At 47.1% G+C, this 15,401-nt stretch overlaps 3 protein-coding genes across 3 annotated transcripts in view; 2 read left to right on the forward strand and 1 right to left on the reverse strand.

The window, feature by feature from the left end:
* The first annotated feature begins 5,720 nt into the window (after positions 1–5,720).
* Positions 5,721–9,157, forward strand: GCHFR (GTP cyclohydrolase I feedback regulator). Its single transcript, XM_069105688.1, has 3 exons — positions 5,721–5,995; positions 7,499–7,593; positions 8,590–9,157. The coding sequence occupies exons 1-3, from the start codon at positions 5,960–5,962 to the stop codon at positions 8,711–8,713; spliced, it is 255 nt and encodes an 84-aa protein (XP_068961789.1). The 5' UTR covers positions 5,721–5,959; the 3' UTR covers positions 8,714–9,157.
* Positions 9,158–9,349: 192 nt separating this feature from the next.
* Positions 9,350–15,401, reverse strand: part of DNAJC17 (DnaJ heat shock protein family (Hsp40) member C17) — a 39,699-nt gene continuing 33,647 nt past the window's right edge. Inside the window, exon 11 of the mRNA XM_069105754.1 lies at positions 9,350–9,556. Within this exon, the coding sequence (XP_068961855.1) occupies positions 9,434–9,556 (123 nt within the window). The 3' untranslated portion in view covers positions 9,350–9,433. The remainder of the gene's footprint in view (positions 9,557–15,401) is intronic.
* On the forward strand, positions 11,265–15,222 carry CUNH15orf62 (chromosome unknown C15orf62 homolog). Its single transcript, XM_069105755.1, has one exon. It carries the CDS (start codon positions 12,498–12,500, stop codon positions 13,020–13,022), a length of 525 nt encoding a protein of 174 aa, XP_068961856.1. The 5' UTR covers positions 11,265–12,497; the 3' UTR covers positions 13,023–15,222.

Genomic DNA, 15,401 nt, shown 5'->3' on the forward strand with positions numbered 1-15,401 from the left:
CCAATTGCTTAAAAAAAAAAAAAAAAGAAAATTACGAACTGAGAGTCAACAGCCTGACTGAGGAAAATCACACCTTAAAAAACAGACTGACTCAATTGGCAAAAGAGGCTCAAAAAGGCAATGGGGAGAAGAATGCCTTGAAAAGCCAAATTTGCCAGATGGAAAAAAAAATCTCAAAAGCTCACTGAAGAGAATCATTCCCTCAGATTTAGATTGGAGCAAAGGGGAGCTAGTGACTTTAAGAGAAATCAAGATAATGTTAAACAGATCCAAACAAATGAAAGAATAGAAAATATATCATGGGAAAAACCAATGACCTGGAAAATAGATCCAGGAGAGATAATTTAAAAATTATTGGACTACCTGAAAGCCATGATCAGGGAAAGAACCTAGAAATCATCCTCCAAGAAATTCTCAAGGAAAACTGCCCTGATATTTTAGAACCAGAGGGCAAAATAGAGGTTGAAAGAATCCACCAATCACCTCCTGAAAAAGATCCCAAAAAGAAAACTCCTAGGAATATTATAGCCAGGTTCTGGAACTCCCAGATCAAGGAGAAAATATTACGAGCAACCAGGAAGAAACAATTTGAATATTGTGGAAACACAATCAGGATAACAGGATCTGGCAGCTTCTACACTGAGGGATCATAGGGCCTAGAATAGGATATTCTGGAGGGCAGAGGAGGGATTAAAACCAAGAATCACCTACCCAGCAAAACTGAGTATCATGTTTCAGGGGAAAATATGGTAATTCAGTGGAATAGAGGACTTTCAAGAATTCTTAATTTTCTTTTTTTAAGAAATCGGGGTTAAGTAACATGCTCAAGGTTACACAGCCAGTTATTTCTGGGTGTGGTGCTGAGTGTCTGACCTGGGATTCGATCTCCAGGTCATCCCAATACTGGAGCCGGTGCTCTTACTGGCTGAGCCACCTGGCTGCCCCTTTTTTTAATTTTCTTTTTTTTTTTTATCAAGCATTCTTAATGAAAAAACCAGAGTTGAATGGAAAATTTGACATCCAGATATAAGAAGCAAGGGAAGCTTGAGAAGGTAAACAGGAAAAAGAAATCATAAGCCACTGATCAAAGTTGAACTATTAACATTCCTACATGGAAAAACGATAATTGTAATTGATGAAACTTTTCTCAGTATGAAAATAGTTTAAGGGAATATATATACAGACATATATATATATATTATATATATATATGTCTGTATCGGAGGGTATATGGGCGTATGAATACATGTGTGAATGTGTGTATATATGTTTACAGGTATACATAGATAGAGGGCACAGTACCAATTTAATAGGAAGGGATGATACTTAAAAGATGAAATTAAGAGGTGAGAGAGAAATATAATGAGAAGAGATGGGGAGAGACAGAATGGGGTAAATTATCTCATATAGAAGAGGCAAGGGAAAATGGTTACAATGGAGGGGAAGAATAGGAAGGCAAAAAGGAATGAGTCAACCTTATTCTCACTGAATTTGGCTTGGGGAGGGAATGAAATACACACTAAATAGGGTATCTCACCCTACAGGAGAGTAGGGGGGAAGGGGATGAGAGGGGAGATGATGGAAGGGAGGGTAGGCGGGGGGGGAGGGAAGTTGGAAGCACCCACTTTTGAAAAGGGACGGGATCAAAGCAGAGAATAGAACAAGTGGGGGGTGGGATAGGAGGGAGGGAAATGTAGTCAGTCTTTTACAATATATCTATGTTAATGTTTTGCATTAGCTACACAGGTACAATTTATACTGAACTGCTTATCTTCCCAGTAAGGGTGGGTGACAAGAGAGGAAGGGAATGAATCTGGAATTCAAGGTTTTAAAATCAAATTTTATACATATATACTATTATTAATACTATCTTACATGTAATTGGGAAAGAAGATATCCAGGCACTGGGGCATAGAGATCCACCATGCCCTACTGGGAAAGTCGGAAGGGGTATGGGAGAAGATATGGGAGAGAGCAGATTGGAGGAGGGGATATCCTGTGGGACTGCTATTTTGGGGCGGTGGGTAGGGGAAAAACTTGTAACTCAAAATCTGGCCGAAATTAATGATGTAAAGCATTTGAAAAATGAAAAAAAAAAAAAAAGAAATTCTGTCCCTCTTCATCTCTGCTTCCTTCAAATCCCAGCTAAAATCCCACCTTCCATAGGCAGCCTTTCCTGATCCCTCATAATTCTAGTGCCTTTCCTTGGTTGGTTATTTCCAGTTTATCCTGTATATGTCTTGCTCGTACATAATTGTTTGCATGTTGTCTCCCCCATCAGACTGTGAGGTACTTGAGAGGAGGGGCTGTTTTTTAACCTTTTTTTTGTAACCCCAGGGCTTAGCCCAGTGCCTGGCACACAGTAGGTATTTAATAAATATTTATCGATTGACTGACCAACACTAACACAGTTCCTGGTACAAGGTAGGCAGTTAATGCTTTGAATTGGTTCAGCCCTACAAGATTATAAACGTGAGGGCAGGCATCCTTTCACATTTATTTTCTTGTCTCCTCTACTACCTAACATGATGACTGGCACTTAGTAAGTGCTTAACAGATATCTCTTGAATGAATGAATGAATGGATATTAGCATGCCCTTGCTTTGGGTGTCTTGTTTCAAATCTATACCTTATCTCCTCAATGACATAAATAAGGCTCCTTACAATAAAGATGAATCTCATACAGGGTGTTCCTAAAGTCTGGACACATAGGAAATCTCAGTAACTATACATATTTTCAAGAAATGAAATGAATAAAATTTTCAACAACATTTTATTTAATTAGCATAAATTTTAGCTACAACAATTTTATATGGAATAAAAACTTTCATTAGCTATTGGGGACTATTTTCCATATTAATGAGATTAATCTAATTTAATTAATTAATGATAATTCCTATGTATCTCCTATGTCTTCCCATGAAATCTCATTTATGCTAATTAAATTAGCATAAATTTTAGCCACAACAATTTTATATGGAATAAAAACTTTCATTAGCTATTGGGGACTATTTTCCATATTAATGAGATTAATCTAATTTAATTAATTAATGATAATTCCTATGTGTCTCCTATGTCTTCCCATGAAATCTCATTTATGCTAATTAAAATGTTGAAAATTTCATTCATTTCATTTCTTGAAAACATGCATAATTAGTGAGATTTCCTATGTGTTCAGACTTTAGGGACACCTATTGCTTTTGTATACAGAAAAAACATCGTATATATTGTTTTGTATACAGTACCCATAATAAAGTGTTAGGTTAAGTGTTTGCTCATCTAATGAATGGATGGAAAGAAGAATGGACTGATAGAGGGGACAGATGAGAGAACAGCCAGTTTCTTCAAAGGTGAAAGGAAAAAAAGATTGGAGGGAAAACATGATTAAACAGCCGGTCAGATCTAAAGAGCCTTAGGTAAAGTTGGTCATCGTTGACTTTGAAAATAGATATAAGGGTGTTGGTTGCTGCTGTGGAAATTAGTATGATAAAGAATAGGCTTATTTATAGTGCATAGTTTTTAAATAGTCTTCATTTGGCATTTCTGTACTGCCTAGAATTGTTAGAAGAGATCCATATCTAATCTGTTACGGAAGGCCTGATTTCACCTTTGCAACATCTTTCAAATATGCTCCCTTCTCTCCTCTGACACTGCGGCCACTCTAGTTCAGGCTTTCATCACTTCATGCCTGTATTATTGCAATAGCCAGGTGAGGAGTCTGGAAACCTCAAGTTTCCAACCCTGCTCCAATCCATCCTCTGTTCAGCCACTAAAATGATTTTCCTAAGTGCAGGTCTGACCATGTCACTACTCAATAACCTCCTGTGGCTCCCTATTTGTATTTGCTCCCTCTAGGAGCAATACAAAATGCTCTCTTTGGCATTCAAAGCTATTCCTACCTTAGTCCCCTCCTACCTTCCCCATCTTTTTACCCTTTATACCCCATCTCCACTGGCCTATTTGTTATTCCTCAAACAAGAGACTCCGTCTCCCAACTCCAGACATTTTCACTGTTTGCCCCCCCCCCCCCATACCTGGAATGCTCTCCCTTCTTATCTCTGCCTCATGGCTTCTCTGACTTCCTTCAAGTCTCGGTAAAATCCTTCCTTTTACAGGGAAGCTTACCTGATCCCACTTCCTACAGGGGTGGGAACCTGCAGCCTCCAGGCAACATGTGATCCTTTAGGTCCTCAAAGGTGGCCCTTTGACTGAGTCCAAGTTCTACAGAACAAATCCTTTTATTAAAGGGATTTCCAAAAGTTAATAAAAATGAAGATGTAATTTCTTCTGATCCAGGTCCATAAACCCTGAAATCTAACCTTGGTGTGGGCCTTAAGTTAAGAACCCCTGATATATGATAGATTGGATATAGCTATCTCCTCAAATAGATTGTAAACTCCTAGAAGGTAGGGAGACTTCTCTATATCCCTCATCATCGACTAACACAGTGTCTTGCACATAGTAGGGACTCAGTAATAAAATCTATTGATCTCTTCATCCAAAGAAATGGAAAAAATTCATCTCCGAACTGTGAATTGTAGTTAACAGAGACTGAGATTGGGTAATGTCTTCAGATCAATGTATGAGTCGTGAGAAGGAAAAAGTATATTCCTGCTAACATACATTAACAACATAGAAAAAAAATTAATAAACTGAACATTCAATAAAAAAAACCTAGTACATAAGCCCAAAATAAGCACAAAAGAGGACATCTTGATGATAATGGAAGAAATAGATAAATTGGAATAAAAAAGACTATGCAACTAATAAAACTAAAAGCTGATTCTTTGAAATGACTAAAAAATAAATTGGTAAGCCTTTAACTGACCTAAATAAAAGGAAAAGGGAGGAAAATAAAATAACAGAATTTAAAAATGAGCAAGGTAAAAATCACAACAGAGATATATATGATTAGAAAAGAAGTGCTCTGCTCCTGTGGTGAGAAGGGATAATGAACTGCTAGGCCCCCTCCCCCATATCCATGCAATCTCAAGAGATCTAAAGGATGGTAGATTCAAGAAATATTTAGTAAGCTCCTACTATGTGCCAGGCACTGAGATAAGTGCTGAGGATACAAGAAAAGGCGAAAACAGCTGCTGTCCCAAAGGAGCTCACATTCTACGAGGGAGACAACATAAAAACAAGGATGTACATACAAAATTATATATAGGATAAATTGGAAATAAAGGAAAGTTCCCAGCACATCAGCTGAATCCTCTGAGGATGGGGTTGCATGACCAAAAACATAAAGAGTTACACAGGTAGGAAGGCTCTGATGGGTTTCCATTTGCAATCCTTGAAGAAACTATCCACAATCAATATAAGAAGAAATAGATGGGTGAAGTATCATTATCTCCCATTCAAATAATAAGCTTCTTAAGAGATGTTAGTTTTGCCTCTCCAGTCTTGCACTGAGACTCTTGAAAACTATTCATAGAAGGAATGTCTGGGGAAAAGGGGTACGGGTCGGGGAAGCTGAAGTGTAGCCCAAGAGCTTCGACGGTTCAGAAATAGTTTAGAAATGGCTCTAAAGTTCAAAGCCCAGATTCAGGCAAAGCTGAGCCAGCCAGGAAGGGGCGAAGTCAATGCCGTCCATTCTAGCAGGAGGTCATGGTGTCTGCAGCCACTGGCCCTGAAATCAATCTCTGCTACACAAAAAATTTAGAAGCGATGGGCTGGCGTCATAGGACCGGCCAGCCTCTGATTGGTCAGACAGTCACCAGCCGGTCTTCCTAGGATTTGTCTGGGCTGGGGGTGGCACCTCCCAGAGTCAGAGCGGGAGTAACGGGACTTCAGGACGCAGGAGACCCCTAGTCAAGTCGTCCGTCTGGAGGGACAAGTTGCCCTTCGGCGCTGAGTCCTGAGCACCCTAAGCTGTAGGGAGATCGGGACTAGAAACCAAGATCGTCGGACCCCGGAGCCTGGGAGGCCAGTGGAGCTGGGGAGGGACATAGGGACCATGCCATATCTGCTCGTTAGTACCCAAATCCGAATGGTGAGTACCTGCTCCCTAACCCTGGTTTCGTACCTCCCAGCCCCTGGGCGCTGAAATCAGGAGTGAGACAAGGGACAGCCTTCGTCCCCAGCTCCGGAGTCAGCGCTGTCCTGCATGGGATGGGTAGGGGTGGTGGGATCCAGGGAACCTGGGAACACCCTTCCCTAGTTCACTCAGGATGAGCTCAAGCGTCCCCAGGGACTCCTTTCGGATCGCGGGTTTTCTTCCTGCTCGTTAGAGGAGAGCTCTTACCCACAGCTACAACCCCTGGTCCTGCCCAGTGGGGGGAGAAGCCTCTACCCATCCCCCAAGCCCCCCCCTGCCCCCCCCCGCCCCCCCACAAATTGGGCCCCACCCGCTCAGCCAGGTCGGGCGGCCCCTCGTCCCCCCCCTTCCCTCCTACCACTAGCAAGGTGGCCACGTGGGTCCTTCTGATCCGGTCAACCAGGGGCCACCCGACCTGGCTCAGTTTGTTGGGCAGGACTTTTCTGGGCATCGGTCCCACTCACCAGAGGGAAGGCCAGAAGTCTCTTGATCCTGCCTCTTGATCCTGCCCCAGCTAGACCAGCTTCAGAAGCAAAGGATCACAAATTCACAGGCTCTCACAGGCACACAAAATACTTTTCCAGCTTCCCCCCCAAAATCACAGCTATAGGTAGGAGTGAAATGATACCTGTATAGCTGTGCAAGTTCTTTAGGAAAAAAGAATTACAAGTTATAGACAGACAGATGCACAGGGTCTTAGATACACTTAGGTCTGCATAAACCATCACTGCATAAACCATGGGCAAACATGGAGTTACAGTCAAGGATACAAGCATATGTCCATATCCAGAGCTGGTCAGAGGAACACACACATACACAGAAATCCGCAGTCACACACACTGAGAGCCAGTTAGACACACAGTCCCATCTGGAGACACAGCCTCGGACACACCCAATCAGAGCTATAGATCCACACATACACAACACTAGACAGTCAGTCAGACACACACATACAACTAGAAATGGGGCCACACAGCTACCACCTCCTGCTCCTTTAGGGGTCCTATCCGGTGTGTTTCTCCAGCAGAAGCAGCAGTATGCACTGAGCTCTCCATTCCCCCCACTAGGGGGTAGAAGTCCCTTGGAATGAAGAGGATGAGGAGGTGGTAAAAACAAGGTCTCACAGCTGGGAGAAGCCTGGCAGTGCCCTAGGGTGATAGTGTTAATTACCTGGCTATGCCAGGCTGGTGAGATTGAGATGAAAGAGGCTGGGGAGGGCCTGCCGCTGGCCTGTTACCGAATCTGGTCATTCCTGTCCCTGTTTGATCACTGTCCTCCCTCCCAAGTTTATTGTGGGTCTGAAAACTCCTGAGGGCATTAACTCCATCCTTCCAGCTTTTGAAGAGAGTCCACTCAGCACCCTGACCATGGGCTTGGCTAAGAGGTACACAAGGGAGGAGGAAGGGGGGGTAACCACTTTCCGACCTCATTAAGCTTTCCCCGATTTCTCTATTGTAGGAGGTGGGTCCCACAATGGTAGGAGACGAGTTCTCTGACAAGGAGCTGATGGGGTACTTGGGGGCCACTAAGAGGCATGTGCTGGGAAACCTCTTGTAAGTAGAAGGGATAACCCTGGACCCTCCCCCTTCTCACCATCACCTTACTCTATGGGCCCCCTTTTCTAGAAGGGTATCAGTGAGAAGTTAGCTGCCCAGGTTGCCTTCCTTTTTCTTGGTCAGTTCTAGCCTTTCAGAGAATGTAGTGTCTTTTGCAGCAGTCTTCCGACTGCTGCTCCTGCCTTGAACACCGGCCCTGCTTTTACGGTAACTCACCAAGCCCCACCACCACAGGGCAGAGGAGCAAATCAGTGCTTTCTACACTATTGTGGCTTCTGAAAACCACATCGTTTCTGCATAGAATTCTTGTTCCTCTTCTGTGTTTTCTCACTATGGCACCTCACCAGCTTGCACTAAGCCCGGCCTCCTAGGCAATAGGTGGAAACTAGATGGAAGCAGTTCTTTCCTCAAGAGAGAGGTAATTAATTAAAGAATGAATCCCACAGGCTGGAAAGCCAGGAGGCATAGGGTAAAGCTTCTGTTTTGCTGCTACAAATAAGTGAGCTGGCCACTTCCTCCACACTTTGCATATTATTGTAATTTGTACCCTGTCAAGACAGCTTCCTTTCCACCGGCTTAGCATTGACTCACTGGCCAGGGCTGTTAGGAAGGGGAAGAGACCTGCCCACAATGGGTTCTTTGCTCCTGATTACAGATGTCATATTGAGGTGATTACTTAGGCATTAGGGTGTTGATCGGAGAGAGGAGTGCTGATCCCAGCCAATGGCTCTAAGACTCTAATGGGGGCTGCTGGTTAACGACTCCCTTGCCCTGAGTTGCCAACTCAAGAGATGAGTCCTTTAATCTATTTAGAAGCCCTATGGCCTCAACCAAACTTGATTAAAGAGGAATTAAGCATTCTTACTGCCAAGAAGATGCAAACAAACTGGGGTGTTTCAATGGGGTCAGTTTGGTCTCTCTTAGAACTGGGGAAGGGGGGAATCAGCCCTTTTCCTGCCCAGCCTCACGTTCCTCTCACCCATCTTTCTACAGTTGGGAATATTATGTCAACGACCCACCCCGAATCGTTCTGGATAAACTGGAGGCCCGGGGCTATCGTGTGGTGAGCATGACAGGCGTGGGCCAGACGCTTGTGTGGTGTCTTCACAAGGAGTAGCCATCTCCCACCCAAGCTTTTGCCTCCTTTCAGGCCCACACCCGCCCTGGAGAGGTTCCTGTGTACCAGCTGCCCCATCCTCCCGAGCCCCTTGTCTGTGCGGAATGCCACACTTGCTTCCTGATCTGTCGTGTCTCCCCTGCTAGCATGTATGGCCTTCACAGCAACCCAAGGCAGTCAGGGACTGAAGTTCCTATCTGCTGAGGCAGCATGTGCACTGAAGCCCCCTTCCCGCCTCCCTGCCCGCTCTGTCCCTGACTTGGTGGCACTGGGCAGGCCTGACACAGCCAGCAGAAAAGTTTTCCTAGAAGGAGAAGGAAACTTGCCCAGCTGGGAAACCCAATCTAATTCTAGATCCCCCCCAGCCATGAAACTGAGCAGTCTGAAGATGTCCCCAGGTCAAACTGTGAGCCAGTCCAAGACAATAAAGAACTCTGATGAGTTGTTGCATTTCCTGCCAGGTCCATGGTTCTCTCTTTCATTTGATGGGATTTTCTCCTCAAATTGCCTTCCTAGCTGTCAGAGACTAAGCCTCAGACACAGATAGAGGCCTGTGGGGTAGAGTACAGAAATAAGGAGAGGTCCTGGGTTATGCCATCTACCTGTCAGTCACAAATGTCTAATACAATCGGTTACTTTCTTTCTAAAAAAATTTATTGAAGGTATTAATTTAAGAAAAGGAGGAAGGGAAGAGGGGAAGAGGGGGTGGGTTCTGCGGGGCTATGTGGGCATGCCCTCCTCATCCTCCCTCTGCATCCGCTCGATCAGCTGTTGCCGTTCTGCTGCCTGGCGCATGCGCATCATGACGAGGCTCTCATAGTCCCTTTCTGACAGCACGGAGCCCTGTGGGACACAGAGGAGATGGGGTTAGGGACACCAACCACCAAGCCTGGCACTCCCTCCTTCCAAGAAAGGCCCAAGGCTGAGCCTGGACTTGGACAGGGGGCCACTTAAGTCCCACCAAAGGATGAGAAAGAAAAGAGAATCCAGGATGCCTGTGAAACAAGAAAATGACTGGGCCCTTCCTCCCATGCCCGCAGTTTATCCTGAGTCCTCCAGTCACTGCAGATAGCAGCCAGGTCCTCAGATGAGAGTAGAGAGGATTCTGGCCTCTGAACCAAACTGGGGGAACAAGCTTCCTGCCCCATCACCCTCTAAACCAGTTGAAATGTCACGCACCCAGTGATCATCCTCAGCTACTTCCTTCCTTGTTCCCTATCACTATGTGCAGTCAATTCTAATTTCTCTTTTCAATGGCAAGAATTCTCCCATACTCATCTCAGCCTTCACCACCTGCTGCTCCCCTAATATACCCATTCTGCCTATTCATCCTTTCTCTCTGCTGCCTTGGCACTTCTGCTACACTGTTGTCCCCTGAGCAATTTAAACTGAAGGCATGGTATTATGGTACACTGTCAAGACAGCTTCTCTAAATGTTCTGAGATCCCCTCCCCATTATCTGTGGGTTAAGGAGTACCCGGAGCTGATTATGGGAGAAGGGAGATCTGGCACCTGTATTGTCCAGCCTTCTGCTTCATTTCACATCTTTCTCAAAGTTACTCTTCTACCCGAAAGGATTTCATTCATTCAGGCTTTTTAGACTAGTGCCCAGGTGAGGACGCAGGAGCAAAGAAGCTAGAGAAGGCTCACCCTTGTCTTAAACAAGCCTCACCCAAGAGGAAAACAATTGTGGGTCTGGTTCATCTCCTAAACACAGTGGAAGGCAGGGCTCTCCTATGGTTTGGGGCTTAACGAATGCCAGGTTAATAATAGTCAACCATCTCAATAGACAAAATTGTGCAAAGCATGATTTAAACTACCTCCCTTGGTGCAGCTGAAGCATGTTCCCACCTCCAGCAGGAGATGGGAGGAATCTGTGATCCGAATTGCCTCTTCAAGGAGTGGGGATCCCACACACCTCAGTGCCAAAGAAAGCCAAAGTATGGAGCATTAGAGGGTTCTGGAGCCTCTCCCTGGGAAAAGACACTGTCAAGACACCATCCTGTGGAACATCGGGGAGTCTCATTCCTACCTACCAAATGAAACTATGAGAAAGTCTAGGGAACAATGTTCCATGGGAAATGGAAGAAAGTACTGGTTTAGGCGCCAGCTGGTTTGGGCGAAATGGCCCTTAGCCTAACTCCAGGGATTCTGAGAGCCAACCCTGGAAGGCTGCGCCTTGATCTTCCCCTCCCCTGTGGTAACAGCTCTCAGGAGAGCTGCTGTCCTGGCTAGGCTTTCTGCCACTCACTTTCCAATCCTGTTGTCCTGTGGTCCATAACCACCAGACCATTAAGTCCAATAGTTAAATACAGGACCAATAACATGCTGCCCAGTGAGACCACAAGGCCCAAAATACCACCAGATGCCATGAGCAATACAAAATGACATCTTGGGTTCTGGGCCCCAACATCTAGAGAGGAAAGACTTGAAAATGTTTGTCTTACCCTGGAGTCTAGAATTCTAACTTGGGATCTTGTTCATTCATTCCAGCTCTGCTGCTACCAGTAAGTCACTGCTGAAACCTTTAGTAAAATGAGGGAGAAGCATCCTCTTTCGAAGAATGCTGACAGAGCCTGTCTTGGCAGTGGAGTTAGTGAAAAACTTAAGCTAAGACCTTACTGGGCAGGATGTTAGGTTGAAGACAAGGTCAGGAAATATCTGTAACCCTGGGGAGTCAAGGGATAGATTCCCCCATCTGTCCCCCCGCCCTTCTCAATCTGGAAATTCACCATGTGCATGAACTGAGCTCATCTCCGGCCAAAGCCAGCGCCTTTTCTTGGCACTGCGGCTCCTGCGAACACACCTTTTGGCTTCCTTCCCACCCTCCATGCCTGTGGGCCTGGGCTAATGAATGCTTGTCATCGGTTGGGGGGGGGTGAGTCACCTGCACTGTAACCAGTTCCTCCTCTCACAATCAGGCCACACTTTTGCCTTTCAGTTACCTTGCACCTTCCTTGTACTCCTTTGCCCTGCAGGGGACCCAGAAGCCTGGCTATTCCTACATGAAGCCACTGGTCAATAGTGAGAAAGGAAACAACACAGTGATGTATAAAGGAGGACTGCCTCAGGACTCAGCTGCCAGGAGGCCCCAGAGGAATCTCCACCTCCCTACTACTGGCCCTGGGCGTTGGCAGGAGCACGGCCCCATCCCCTGCATGCGGATGCTGCAATTACCCAAAAGCATGAAACCTAGCTTCCTACGTGACTGAGTCAGCTGAAAACAAAAACACACCGAGGCTGCCACACACCAGCCCAAACAGCCAAACCACTAATCAGAACCTGGGAGGCACCAGCATCAGAGAGGGAGCAGCCCCACACCTGCCGGTGGCAGAAGAGGCCAGGACAGACGGAGCAGGGACCCGACTCCGTGCTGCTCAAGCCAAGACCTGCCTACACTGGGGGCCACACGAGACTGTTCCGTCCATCCCGGGAGGCTCTGCATTTGGTCCACTGGTGCACCCCACAGTAAGTGCTTCTTCCCCTCTCGGTCTTTTCCCCTGAGGTCTCAAGGACACAAGTGGCTCCCAGCTCTGCCTTCTCCTCAGTGGGACATCTTCCCACAACTCTTGGTGGCCTGTCTGCTATCAAGTGCCCTGACAAGGGCCCTGGGCTGGACAGAGCCAAAAGGGTTACAAGCAGGCGGCCTCTGCCCACAGCCCTAGGTTGTCTCCCCACGCCTCCCGAGTTCGGATCAGATGTCTCTGAACCTTTGAGAGTCAGTCCATCTCTGGGCCAAGAGGCGTCCTGAGGGCAGCCGAGGTGGTCTGTTTTCCTTAGTCCCATGGAGACATGGAGAAAAGGATCCTTCCGCAACAATTCTTTCTTCAAACGTCTGAGCCTCGGGAGACCCCGGCGACTCCGACGGCAAGGCAGTGTGCTGAGTCAAGCCAGCACTGCGGGGGGAGACCATGAGGAATACAGTAACCGGGAGGTCATCCGGGAGCTTCGGGGAAGGCCAGACGGCCGCCGGCTGCCTTTGTGGGGGGACGAGCAGCCCAGGTCCACACTGCTGGCCCCACCCAAACCCCCACGCCTCTATCGGGAGAGTTCCAGTTGTCCCAACATTCTAGAGCCTTCGCCTGCCTATGCTGCTGCCTACTCAGCCACCCTCCCCTCCGCCATCTCCCTGGCTGGACCACTACACGAGTATTCCGAGGAGGACTCCCTAGAGGCCACACCCCTCCAGGAGGCACCCGCTGACACTGCCGACCCCTTCTTCTCCTTCAAAGTGGACCTAGGGATTTCACTTCTTGAGGAAGTTCTACAGTTGCTAAGAGAGCAGTTTCCCAGGGACCCATGGGCCTGAATGGGATGAGAGGGACAGGGATGGGGAACAGAAGAGACGAGACTGAGGGGAGATGCTGAATTGTTGCCCAATTGTTGCCCAATAAAGGCCACATCTGTGCTTCACCCCGACGTGGTGGAGCAGGTGAAAAGGGCAAGGGGAGGGAGAAGAACCAGCCTGGGCCTCACCACAGACTTGAGGGACTGGTCATCTTCCTCCTACAGGGTGCAGCGAGGCAAGTAAGGAATGACTTCCTGGACAGGAGGATGCAGGGAAGGCCACTACAGGGTGGGCCAGAAAAGCAGCTCCTTCTGACCACAAGACCAGGCAAGGCAGGCAGCCGGCAGGGCAGAAGACAGCAAAGAGAGCAGACAGGAGATGTGGGAGGAGTGTGGCAGGGGGAGAACACAGACGGAGGTTCTTAGGGGCTGCGTGACCCAGACCAGCCTTTGCGAAGTACTAAGGGGGATGGGCAGGGGTAACCAGACAAGGACTGTGCTAAGTACTGTCCAGGACAGAACAGAACGGGAAGGTGGAGAGCTCCACCAAGGGAAATATAGTATAAAAAAAGTCATGGTATGGAAGCAGCATGTGTGTGTGTGCTGGGAAGGAAAGGGGGCTCTGAAGCTGGAGGTGAAGGAGGGGCAGGAGTGGAAGCAGGAAGAAAGACAGGGAGAATCCATAAGGATGTTTCACAAAAAGCACCCAATCATGAGCAGAACGGATCCTGGGAGAGAGCACAATGACAGCGGTGAGCTTTAGTGACTAAATGGTGAGATGGGAAGGTCTGGGCAGTGGCACCAAAGACATCAAACCAAATCCAGAGCAGAAGATACAACAGGTGATCCTCGGAATTATGAGCCTGGGATCCGTGGCTACAGACACTAGGTCAGGTTGCTTGGCAAAAGGCTCCCCAGAAGCACCAGTGAAATTTAGCAGAAACTAAGAGGGAGGAAGTGATTCACACTCTCTTCTCACGGCCTAGAAAAGACAAGGGGGCAGGAATAACTCCTCATCATAGCCCTGGATGGAGGGAGTGATGACGGACTCTTGGCTGGCACTTGGCAGAGCTACCGCTGATCTCACAGTGCCCAGCTATAACTGAAGAGCTGCCAGCACCTGTCCTGCCCAGACCCAGCACCAGGAAAACTCTCCAGGAGGACACCTGCCAGCTTAAAACAGGCTCCTCCAACTTGGGCCATCACCAGGGAACTGGAACCAGAGACTGTAGGACAGTCCCCTGTAAAGCCAGACTGGCCTGTGCTATACTCCCCGAACTGGTTTGTGAAAGAAAGCAAAAGAAAGCTGAAATCCAAGTGACTCCTCCTCTTGTCTTGTTACTTTTCACAGCACGGCCCTAAGCTGAGGGAACCTCTGTGTAGGCCAGAAACGATAAAAATGGGCAACAGGGCCACATCAAGGACTTATAGGCCAGGGGATAACGTCCCCTTGTGGAAGGACCCTAGGGCTATTCTGAAAACCAATCCTTTCCTTCTCTCATTTCCCTGTGGGTGTTAGGCACAGAATGAGCCCCTCTCACTTCTGGTTTGGTGTGGTACAGCAGAGGAAACTGACCAGAGGGCTGCCTAAAGAGGGGGGTGCCACTGAGGCCAAGATAATGGGCACTTCCCATCCATTCACCATGGCATAAGCCCAAGGGACTCCAAAGGCTGTGCACAATCTTTCCTCTTCCTCTTACTATCTCCCAACCTGTCCCAAAGCTCGGTGTGTTTCGTGAGTTTAGCCATTCCAACCCTAGCATCTGATGTTAAACGTATGGGAGGGAAGCAGTTTACTTCTAGGATGAGAGGACCATGGCAATGCTTCCTATACTCAAAACAAGAGACAGTACTGTGATCACTGAGGCTCAATGAACGTTCTTTGGCCTCCTCCCAGGAGCAAGAGTTAGGGAAACTAGAGGGAGAGTCTGACTTCCCTCCTGCATCACTCGCACATTACCGGGACAGCCAAAGGTATCATTGCAAGGTGCTACTTTATGGAAGTCAAGGAGGCATGTGACAAGACAGAGGAGGAAGCAGAGACCCAGAAGCACCAGGACTAAGTCTCATCTGGACCACTGCAATAGGTTCCTCTTTGGTTTTTCTGCCTCAATTTTCTCCCCTCTCTAATTCATCCTCCACACAAAGGCCAAAGGGACTTTCCAAAAGTGCAGGTCTGACACATCCCTTCCCCACTCAATAAACTCCAGTGACTCACACTGCCTCTGGATAAATTATTATTTCACTGCTATCTCATCCTTTTCAAATGTTAATTTTGTGTAAGTTGTACATGTGCGTGTGTATGTGCATATGTGTGAAATTATTAGTACAATGATCCATATACCTAATTTTAAGTAAGTAAATATATTTGTGGGGAGTACATAATCAAAGATTTTTTTTT

Source organism: Petaurus breviceps, unplaced genomic scaffold (genome assembly GCF_028583685.1).
Source record: "Petaurus breviceps papuanus isolate PSGF00001 unplaced genomic scaffold, PetGlider_PUasm1.0 77, whole genome shotgun sequence".
Classification (NCBI taxonomy): domain Eukaryota; kingdom Metazoa; phylum Chordata; class Mammalia; order Diprotodontia; family Petauridae; genus Petaurus; species Petaurus breviceps.